Source organism: Chelonoidis abingdonii, chromosome 11 (assembly GCF_003597395.2).
Source record: "Chelonoidis abingdonii isolate Lonesome George chromosome 11, CheloAbing_2.0, whole genome shotgun sequence".
Classification (NCBI taxonomy): domain Eukaryota; kingdom Metazoa; phylum Chordata; order Testudines; family Testudinidae; genus Chelonoidis; species Chelonoidis abingdonii.
Window position 1 is genome coordinate 31,484,904 of NC_133779.1, and position 10,804 is coordinate 31,495,707.

Sequence of the window (10,804 nt, forward strand, 5' to 3'; positions counted from 1 at the left end):
ACCGTTTAGAGCTTGAGCTCATTTCTGGAAGCCCAGACTCTGCTGAATTTCAGGGGCAGAAATGCTGCGAGTGGTACCATGGACACATCACTGTGCAACATTGCTTCATGTAGATTGAATGTTTCCACACACAACAGTGCCAGCTCTGCTATCCAAAATCTCTCACTACCTTGCTCCAGGAGCTCCTGAAACTCCAGGCCTCCCTCCATTCTGACATCCCAGTAGGAGGCAGCTCAAGAGGTGGAAAAAGCAAGACATTTGACTGCAGTATTTTCCTGTTGAGCCATTTCCAGCAGCCTGAACACCACTAATTAATAGTACTTCCCAGGCTACCCCATTTAATCACAGCATACAGTGCCAGAGCTTCACCATCCTAGTGTGGTTTAGGGGTTTTTTTAAAAGCAATGGCACAGCCAGGTTTATAGGAGTGGGACATTCCAACACATCTTGGGTGGCTTCAGTTAATCGGTATTGGAATAGCGGAGATTTTAACAATCTACAGAGGCATCAGCATAGTTAAGAGAGAAGGAATATGGTGGTAGGAGGATAAAAGGCAATAAAACCCTCCTGTATGCCATAGACTATTCTATAGAGAACAACTGTCTCACGAATGCAACATCCCCGAGCACAGAAAGCCTGTTGCAGCCGCACAGCCCCAGTAGTATGACAGGTATAGTCCCAGGAATATTTTAATACTGACTTAAGAAGCCTCTGCCAGTTAGTGCCAACATTTCAGACATGGGAAGCTGACTCCCATGGAATCAAAGGATTGGAAGGGACCTCAAGAGGTCATCTAGTCCAGTCCCCTGCACTCATAGGCAAACTAAGTATTATCTAGACCATCCCTGACAAGTGTTTGTCCAACCTGCTCTTAAAAATCTCAAAATGGAGATTCCAAATTCCAGTGATTAACCACTCTGACAGTTCGGAAGTTTTTCCTAATGTCCAACCTAAATCCCCCTTGCTGCAATTTAAGCCCATTGCTTCTTGTCCTAGCCCAGAGGTTAAGAACAATTTTTCTTCTTCCTTCTTGTAACAACCTTTTATGTACTTGAAAACTTTTGTCCCCTCTCAGTCTTCTCTTTCCCAAACTAAACAAACCCATTTTTTTCCAATCTTACCTCAGTCGAAAAAGTTAGGCTCCATGGAGGATTACCTAAGGTGTTTAGGAACACAAATCCCAGCCTCTTTAAATGAACCTGTGCTCCTAAATCCCCTTGATGTTTTTGAAAAACTCCCCCCCATCCTCCCAAACTCAGTATTTAGGCACTTACATTTGCTAAGCACAGAGCAGCTTCAGCTGACTTCAGCAGGTGTTCAGTGTTTCTGACAACTCGGGGCCAGATCCTCAGCTGGTGGAAGTTATCCCAGGCAATTATTTAGGTCTCTAAATATTGAGATAGGTGCCTATCTTTAGGGCCAAGATTTTCAAAACTGGGTGTCCAAACTACTGACGTATACTGGCCCCAGCAGGCCATCACGGTCATGCTACTGAAGATGGATGGGCAAGGTGTCACAGAGCGGATACGTGTACCATCTACTTAAATACAATAAAGGATCTGGGATTGTCAAAGGGGCTGAAGGAAGTCCAACACCCAAATCCCACTGGAATTCAAACTCCCTTCAGCCTCTTTGAAAGTCCCGACCAAGAGAATTAACCTTCTAGTTATTCATGAAGTTTCACCTCAGTTACACAACAGCAAAAGATTCCTGGACACACACACACACACGGGATTACGGAATTAACATTCGTACTCAGAGCAGCAGAGGTACAACAGAACCATGAAAATATATTAAACAGCATCCACGAAACTGACAACTCCCTTTGCTTTGGGGCTTTGTATTTGTTTTTAACTCTGAAAAGAGGCATTAAGAGGGGGGAGAAAAAGACAATACCTGATCCGCCAAACTGCGTGCTCGCTAGCGTCGTGGGTCTGTTTTTTCCATTAGCCACTGGCAGGGGGAACATCTAGAAAAACAGGAAGATGAGGGAGAAAGAAGAGAGATTCAATATGTTAGCTTTGCTGTGCTGTGGTAAGGGAGGGACGAGAAAGAAGTAAAAGTATTATAAGTGCAGCAATCTTTCCAACTGCTTTCTCAGCTGATCTATGTAGCAGGGAGGAGTGTCCCCCAACTCTGAGCTGGTATATGTCCATTCCCGAGCAAATAAACGTTTGTGTAGACAGATCTTTCAATTTCTTTTTCATGAAGCAGCAGCGTCTGGGATATTTTTAATTTGGACTTGAGAAGAGAGGTTTCCTCTTTCCACTCCTGCGCTTAGGGCTCATTATTTCTTCCCCACATTATTACAGGAGACAAAAAAACCTAGGAAGAGCACAAGGCCAAAGTATGATTTGTTCCCTGATTAATAAATTAGTATAAAGGATGTAGCACCCAATTCTCCATCTAAACAGAGGTTCACCCCACTCTTTCCCCCCAAATTAAACACAGGTGAAGACCTGGTTTATTTCCTCTTCTCCCTCTCCCTCCTTATTTGGTGCTATCCTATATCCTAGGAGGAAGTTAGCAGCTACCATAGTGACTTCAGCTGGAGAGGGCACTGATGACTAAGCTACACAATTATTTGCTGCTTACCTTCAGTGCATAACCACCTCATTTAGGACTCCAGAAGATTCCCTCTCTACCTCCCCCTGCCGCCCCCCTGGTTTTGGGAGCGAAAAGTGAACATCAAGTATCAATCCACTTTCCCTCTCCACTCAGAGACACTGCACCAGTGTAAATAAGCCAAGATAGTGGACATTCTGCAAAAATGTGTAGGCAGATAAATCTGCCTGATTCCAACATTATGTAACACACACTAACACATGATCAGAAAGATTAATGTGCTTTACAGTATCTGTCATTTTAGCTACCTGTTTAGCTATAAATTGTAGCAGTAACAGAGTAGCAATCTTCCTCTGCCAGAGAGCTTCCTCAAAAATACTGCATACCTAGTCAGCTCAAGCTGACAAATATTTTTAAAATAAACGGGACAAGTTTCAAAAATGTGCTTAAAAACATATATACACCTGCGTGCAGCAGAAGAGAAAACTAGTTCTCTTCTACAAACATTGAGCTTTAGCCAATAAAACAACTGGTGGGAAAATGCTCAGTAAATTAACATTTTAAAATGTTTTTTTAATACTTAACTCAGATATTTTCACCATCAAATCATTTACATTATTTTTAGCTTCATAATGTCTGAGTAACTCAAAGTTTTAATACTTTAAAGATTAAACACTTTAATAGAGAAATGCAGCATTTCATGCCCTGACGTATTTGATGCTTTTTTGTGACCAGGAATGTTACTTTACACAGTTGTCTCCTCAGCTTTGGTTACTAATCTCAAAAATACAGGAATATGTGGAGGAGATTTTTCAAAGTCAGAAAGACCAATTAGCCAATCAACTTCCATTGAAAAGCCATGGAATTTGGGTGCCTAATTCTCATACGTGTGAAAATATGTATGTATGTGTGCGCAAGCATGGACATATACACTTAAAAATAAATCATCTAAACAGAAGACTCACAAGATGCTTAGATTTTCACTGCTAGGAAAGAAATTCCTTAGAGCAACAGCAATGTTAGTATTGCTGGAGCCATGCTGGTCCTAGAATATTAGTGAGATAAGGTGGGTGAGGTAATATCGTCTAGATCCAATAAAAGATACTTCCTCCCCCAACTTGTCAGTTTAGAGAGAGAGAGAGATTGATTTTTAAAATAAGGGATATTAAAACAACATTGTCAGAAATTCACTTAATTAGCCCAGTAAGACAGTGAGGGAGATTTCTCCCCATCTCCTGGGAGGAGGGAGTAAGGCAAAGTTATTTTAACTGAAATGGTCAATAATCTTCATTTCCAAGAATTGCAAAGAAGTTCTGCTTGGGGAGCAGCTTGAATTTATCGGTATCAAGCATCAATTTGTACATGCTCCCGTCCTAAGCCACACAGTTTGCTTACTTTTCATAAGCATTTCTGCTTAATAATTGCTGATGCAACAACAAAAAAACCCACAAGATTAGAGTGAAAACACCAATGGAGAAAATGTCTAGTTTTGTTCCATTGTGCAATACACATTTTCTCTTCTACTTCTGCAAAAGGGGTCCCCCCCAGCACCACTATTTTTGGCAATCCCCACACGCCCACACACCGAACACATATGAATGAGGGATGCCTTCCCACCTCTTGCCTTCATCTTCCTTATTCTGTTTAGAAAGCCACTGTCAGTGGGAGTCTGAAGTAACCCTTTCCTGCTCTCATTACCACAGGAATTAAAGAACGATCAAAGAACTATCACTCATCAAAGCAAGCTGAGACTTTAAAGCATCACAACATTTGATAAATAAGGAACCGCACACTAACGTTACTTCAATACTAATTTGCAAGCCATATATTACAGATGAAATGCAGGAAATATAACGCTTATACTGTCAACTTCTGTTTTTCCACAGTGGTGTGGGTTTAAGTCACACTGCTGTGCTTCACTTAAGGGCACAGTAAATCAGATTAAGAGTGTCCTCTGCCTTTGTTAGTTTGTATCACTCAACAGCAAAATCTAAGTTCAACCACACACTGAATTCCCTTTATTTTTAAATGTTACTTTAAAAATATTTAGATGGAAAAAACAGCATGCAATGGAAGAGCTTAAGTATCAAGATTTTCCAATTTTGTAATTGGTTCATTACTTGTTCTTTGTTGGATTTGAACAATATAGACTTAACGGTGTTATGTAAAATCCCGTCGTAAATTTCTGTATACAGGATTGCACTGATGCTTTCAGTCTTCTTGACAGATGATGACTACTAAAATGTTATCCCCACAGATACCCGTGTGTCATTCTTGGATCCAATAAAAAACAAATCCAAACAAAGTGGGGAAAAAACTACAGACACATTTTAATGGATGGTTACATCTAAGATACCAGCAATGTTCTGAGAGGTGAGCTTGTATGATAAGAGAAAGCCCATTTGTCCAGTCACATATTTCACATGTGGGGCCCTACCAAATTCACAATCCATTTTGGTCAATTCACGGTCATACAATTTTAAAAATTGTAAACTTCATGATTTCAGCTATTTAAATCTGAAATGTCATGTTATTGTAATTGCAGGGGTCCTAATCCAAAAAGGAGCTGTGGGAGGGTTGCAAGGTTATTGTAGGGGGGTTTGCGGTACTGCTACCCTTACTTCTGAGCTACTGCTGGCAACAACAATGCCTTCACAGCTAAGTAGCTGGAGAGCAGCAGCTGCTTGCCAGACACCCAGCTCAGAGCTTTGCCCTCAGTCGGCAGCCAACACTCTCCAGCCATCCAGTTCTAAAGGCAGCTGCACAGAAGTAAGGGTGGCATGGTATGATATTGCCACCCTTACTTCTGCACTGCTACAGCAGGGCACCACCGTCAGAGCTGGATGCCCGGCCAACAGCCACTACTCTCCGGATGCCAAGCTCTGAAGTCAGCACAAAGGAAGGGTAGCAATATCGCGCCCCCCTCCCCAAATAACCTTGTGACTCCCTGCAACTCTCTTTTAGGTCAGGACCCCCAATTTGAGAAATGCCGGTCTGCCCCATGAAATCTGTATAATACAGGGTAAAAGCACACAAAAGACCAGATTTCACGGTCCGTGATGTGTTTTTCATGGCCATGATTTTGATAGGGCCCTATTTATATGTTTGTTTATTAGCTGACAGATTTCAGTGACTTTACAGCCATTGCAGCCCACGGAGTTAATATATATATTTTGAAAAATCAGTTACTCTTAAGAACACTTTAACCAGACTTATTAATTTCTTTTAGGTGAATTTTTCACCTGCTCAGACTATAACAAAGCAGCCATTATTACGTAGCTGCCACTCACTCATATTAAGTCCATTACAAATATTCTATTTACTGTTATTAAACAGCAATTCATTATGACATGGCAGCCCTTTAGTTCATACGGTAAGTCTCAAAATAATAAAGAAGTTAAACCTGAAAGATATTTTGGAGCACATAAAATATCCAACCATTAACTTCTTTTCTATTAGGAGGGAATAGAGGGAATTCCACTTAACAAAATTAGCAAAGACATAAGTGTTCTTTTAAGCAAAACCCTCCTGATTAAGACTTTGTTTGTCTACTTAAACATAAAATGAACTTTATTACAATTAGATTCTAAACAAAAAGCAGTTTCTATCATGGAAACGCGGGCACTCTTGACTTTGCCACAGTGAGACATATGGCACTGCTTTAACAACACTGGGTGTTTTAACTCTAGGAAGCAGTCGAAGCAAAGTTTTAAGGAGCTCCAGACAAAAAAAGCCTATCCATGCAAAACAAGCCAGGTACTTGTTACTTAGCTTTAGAAAGATTGGACACAACTCTGCCTTGCACACAAAGTTTTACTCCTTGTGGGGTGGCTGGATCCATGTGGTTCAACATTTAATACAGAGTGCTCACTCTCTTATAGACAGACTGTAAAACCAATTCTATGGTAAAGCCCTGTCCATATAACTTACAACATATCGTACTTGGTATCCGCACACCATATGGTTAATATTCTATTAACAACAGTGGGAGTTAACAGTGTTTCGCCCTGCCAGAGGATTAGACTGGCACTCAGCCGCCTCTATGTATCTGGTTTGGCACATGTCTGCAGCACAGACAGGACCCCTAACCATGCCTGTGTAATTGTTTGGCTGCTGCTTCTTCCTCCCAGCTCTCATCGTGCTCTGACATCTCAAACTGTGATGCACCAGAGTCCTGGTGCTTTCGCCGCTCTGTGTATGCCCTCCAAGAACTATCTCCCTACCAAGGCATCATGGGATAGCCTCTCAAATTTTCCCAGAATGCCCTGAGACAAACGCAGTTAGGCAGCATGGAGATCAATGGACAAACACGGTTGTGACTACTGCTGTGTGGATAAAGCTGAAGGGTGTGAACTGTAGTTAAAGTGACAAGCCTCAAGCTAGATTACAAAAGTCATGGCTATGACTGCAGCCTCACTGACGCCCCTTCTGAAGAAGGCAAATATATGAAACCTCAGAAATGCCAAGCCACGAGGTGAAGAACGATTAAAGTTACAGTCTAAAAAGGAAAATTAAATTTAATACTTTGAACCAATACTAAGTTTTCAGGGATGCCTTCTCCCAGATTTGCAATCCCCTTCTGCCCCACTGCTGTGATGCAGTGGTAAAAGCAAGCTTACAAATTCATTGTATTTTGAGGCACTGTGTTCAGAGGCACTTGTAAAGAACTCTGCTCTGCACACCCCAAAGCAGCTATCAGTCTACAGACCTGTGAGTTCGGTCTGGAGTTATAACTTCAGACTACTTAAATAGACATTATAACACTTTTTTGCTTTTCACCGTTTATTGGCAAGTTACTTCAGTAGAAAGCTTTGGATGGGTGCTTTTGCAGTTCAATACATACCTAATTTTCTCTCTTTTTTTGAGGTCTAAATCCTTCTCCCCAAGATAGGAGAGCTTACTTTAATTACAGTATTCCCCCCCCCAGTTAACCCCACAGACTAGGCTGATCTCATATACACAACCACAAGTGTCAGTACATAAAATTCACCCAACTGGGTGGCAAACACAGCTCAGAGCTGGTCCAGAAATAGCTACAGGGAGGTATGCATTTTTCCTAGAAAAACAGATTGAAAGCATGGGCCTAAACAGATGCTGCTGAACAAAAAGTCCTTGCCTCAATAGTCTTCGCTCCTTTATCCTAGTCTGACACAGATCACTGGGACAACTTTTCATTCCTGCTTATTCAGAAATGAAGGAGGGGGGAAAAAAAAACCCGAAGAGATCCAGACCACAGGACAAGAAGTTACATCCCAGTTACAAGACATGTGAGCACCCTGCAATGCTCCCAAGATTTAACTATGTAACTTCTATACTACGCTTAACAAGTATGTAGTATCAGTACGAACATTATCTACTAGCTAGTGAGTTTTATGTTATTGTGCATTTTTAAATTCTCATTCTTAGTGGGATATTTATTATTTCTAGAGACCTCTGTGGGCAAAATAGTATGTTCGTGTCTGAGTGCGGATGGACACAACAGGCCCAATTCGAAAGCTCACTAATGGCTTCCCACTGACTTGACAATGCAGGATCAGGCCTAATTTGTTATGAAGATAACACACTCCCAGAAATAGAGCTTGCAGGGAACTGCTCAGGCCCCAATCCTGCAAGTAGCAGACCCTAGTGCTCACATGGAGCCCCAATGACATCAAGGGTCTGCCCACGTGCAGCTAATTGCACAAGTGTCATATGTACACAATGCTCCAAATTCCAATCTCACACTGGATTGACTTTGGTACAGTGACTTTCAGCAGTTACACATTTTACACTAATGTAAGAGAACAAGAATTTTACCCAATGTATTAAATCTTAGCTCCAGATCAAAGTCTAGGCCAGGGGAGAGTTTTATAATATAAAAGGGAAATGTGTTGTTATAAAATGGTCCTGAACAATTATAAGGAGTTGCAAATAAGGATATTTTCAAATTTGCTACAAAATAAGTTGCAAATAGTTTTTGGGAATTCTTTTTGGAAAGGAAGGAAGAGAAATAAGACATTGTCCAATCCTGAACTAGATTATGGATATTGCAGATCAAAACTTTGCTCTCTCATACATACAGGAGAGCCTGGCAAAGGGAACAGAAACCTCTAAAGTGAGGGAGAAAAGTTGCTCACCCTTCCCCAATGAACCCTGAACGTATTTGTATTTGAGGTATAGCATCATCACAGCTCCCCTTGCAACTGTAAACGATATTAGTTACTTTTTAATTAGATCAACTCCCATCAGCTGTAGATAGCTGAGAGATGTTCATCCTGTCCCACAACATGGGAACTGTCATGGAGGGTAAGGAGAGAATACATGTGGATACATATGATGCCTGGGCAATTTGCAGCTTCTTATTGATTGCTGCAAGTTAACTCTATTCTAAGTTTTCTTATCTATGTTGTATCTTTATGCTGGGATCCAGAAGAGATGCAGTGCATTAACACCGAGTATAAAGGAAATAAGGGGCAAGCAATTGTGACCATGCTCCCTTGTTTTGTACCCCAAGGAGAAGAAAAATGATCACAAAGGCATCACTGACGAATAACTAAGTATACTCAAAACGATCCAGAAGAATAATGTCAGCATTGCTATTTAATGGTTATTCCTCTTCTTGGAGCAGCATTTTTCCAATTTGTAGAGTAGGTTTGCTTATCTACAAAGCAAGACACACATGCCAAGTGTCATTAGGGTGCAGCATATGACAGAGGAACCAAGTGGGCGTTTGCATTCAAAACAGTAACTTTTTTCTTTCCACAGGTCACCCACCAACTACAATCAAACATCACATATAGGCTCTGATCCTGCAAGCGCTTATACATGCACTTGTCTTTACACACCTGAGTAATACCACTAACTTCAATAGAACTACTCCCATGTGTAATGCTAAGCATATTCATTTGCAGGGTTGCAGCCTTTGTTTGCCACTACTAGAAGTGACCCCAAAAAGGCACGTACAATTCTCTGGGGAACTTCTCAGCCAATGTTACTTTCTTTTCAATGACTGCCTCAAAATTTTACTGTAGAGCTTTGAGGATTTTTTGGGCAAGAATAGGGGTACAGGAGTACTTAATCTCTGCGAAAATATAAATTAGATCTACTCTGCAAAATTGCAAACTGACATAGAATAATGTGGAAGGACATATATTCCAACAATTTGGATCTGGGAAGAGGAAAAACAGCCTGATGAAGTAACTTGTTAAGTAAAGTCACATCCTTGCATTAGTTACATATACAAAGCTTCAGAAGTCATTACCCAGTACATTTTGCTATGAGCATTTAAACAGAACAGACTAATGTTTTCTGCTTCCACAGAACTTTCCCACCCAAAGATCACCATATGCTCACTGCAAGGAAAGTCTTTACTAGGTGCTGACCAGGGTCCCCCATTGCTTAACTTAAAGGAACAAAACAAAAAAAAAAATGAACCAAGCTGCAGAACACACAACATATCTGAATCCCCAAAATCTCCAGTTTACCTCACTTTACAGGCTCACATTCTCTGCTGCCGCCCCACCCCCGTCGCCCATTCTTCTAGATCTCAAGAACACTGGAAACAAATGAAGCTACTGTCCCTTTAAAGGCCTCCCTCAAAGGAGCTTGCTTACCATACTGAAGTCCAGCAGGTCACTGAGTTCTTTGTCTGTCCCAACTGCAGCCATTCTCTGCTGCTGCTGATTCATAATCCCACAGACTCAACAGTGGCAGTCCTAAAGAAAACCATGGGGGAGGGGAAGAGATATTTTAATGATTAGAGCAAACTACCCACCCCACTGATGAATATTTAAAAAAAGAAAGAAAAAGAAAAAAAATCCCTTGCAAATCCCCAGCTTCCAACTTCTGCACCTCAGAACACAGTCAAAGTCCTCACATGGCACCCAGAGGCAGGAACAAGCCTTCTATTGACCAGACACACTTGTATGTTTGTTTTCTGCTGCCAATTCCACTAATTCAGACCAATTCTGTTGCTCTTGGCATGCAGCAAATGAAAAAAAAAAGTCAACTCATTTATCAAAGGGTTCAGGCAAGTTATCATTCAGGCTCTTGGTGGGTTTGGGCTTTTTACCCTCTCCGTTTGTGGGAGTTCCCCTCCCACTTGTTAGTGTCAATTTCTCTTTAAAGTTTAAAAAGGGCCTGATTTCATGCCCTCCCCCACTCCAGGGTACGGAGCTCCCATTTTATTTTGATTGACACTTATGGGCGCTTGACAACTCTGAAAATCTAGCCCTTAGGTAACAAGAATTAGCTATCAAAA

General features: G+C 41.2%; 1 protein-coding gene across 12 annotated transcripts in view; it reads right to left on the reverse strand.

The window, feature by feature from the left end:
- TCF3 (transcription factor 3) overlaps positions 1-10,582 on the reverse strand; it is a 114,000-nt gene extending 103,418 nt beyond the window's left edge. For 9 of the 12 annotated variants that reach the window (XM_032798997.2, XM_032798996.2, XM_032798994.2 and 6 more), the window contains exons 1-2: positions 10,158-10,259; positions 1,897-1,969 (exon numbers count right to left, since the gene is read on the reverse strand). In XM_032798997.2, the coding sequence (XP_032654888.1) occupies positions 1,897-1,969; positions 10,158-10,232 (148 nt within the window). In that variant the 5' untranslated portion in view covers positions 10,233-10,259. Of the gene's footprint in view, positions 1-1,896; positions 1,970-10,157; positions 10,260-10,395 lie in introns of those variants that run through there. The other 3 variants (XM_032798988.2, XM_032798987.2, XM_032798989.2) reach the window with 3 other exon arrangements.
- Between the last annotated feature and the right edge of the window lie 222 nt (positions 10,583-10,804).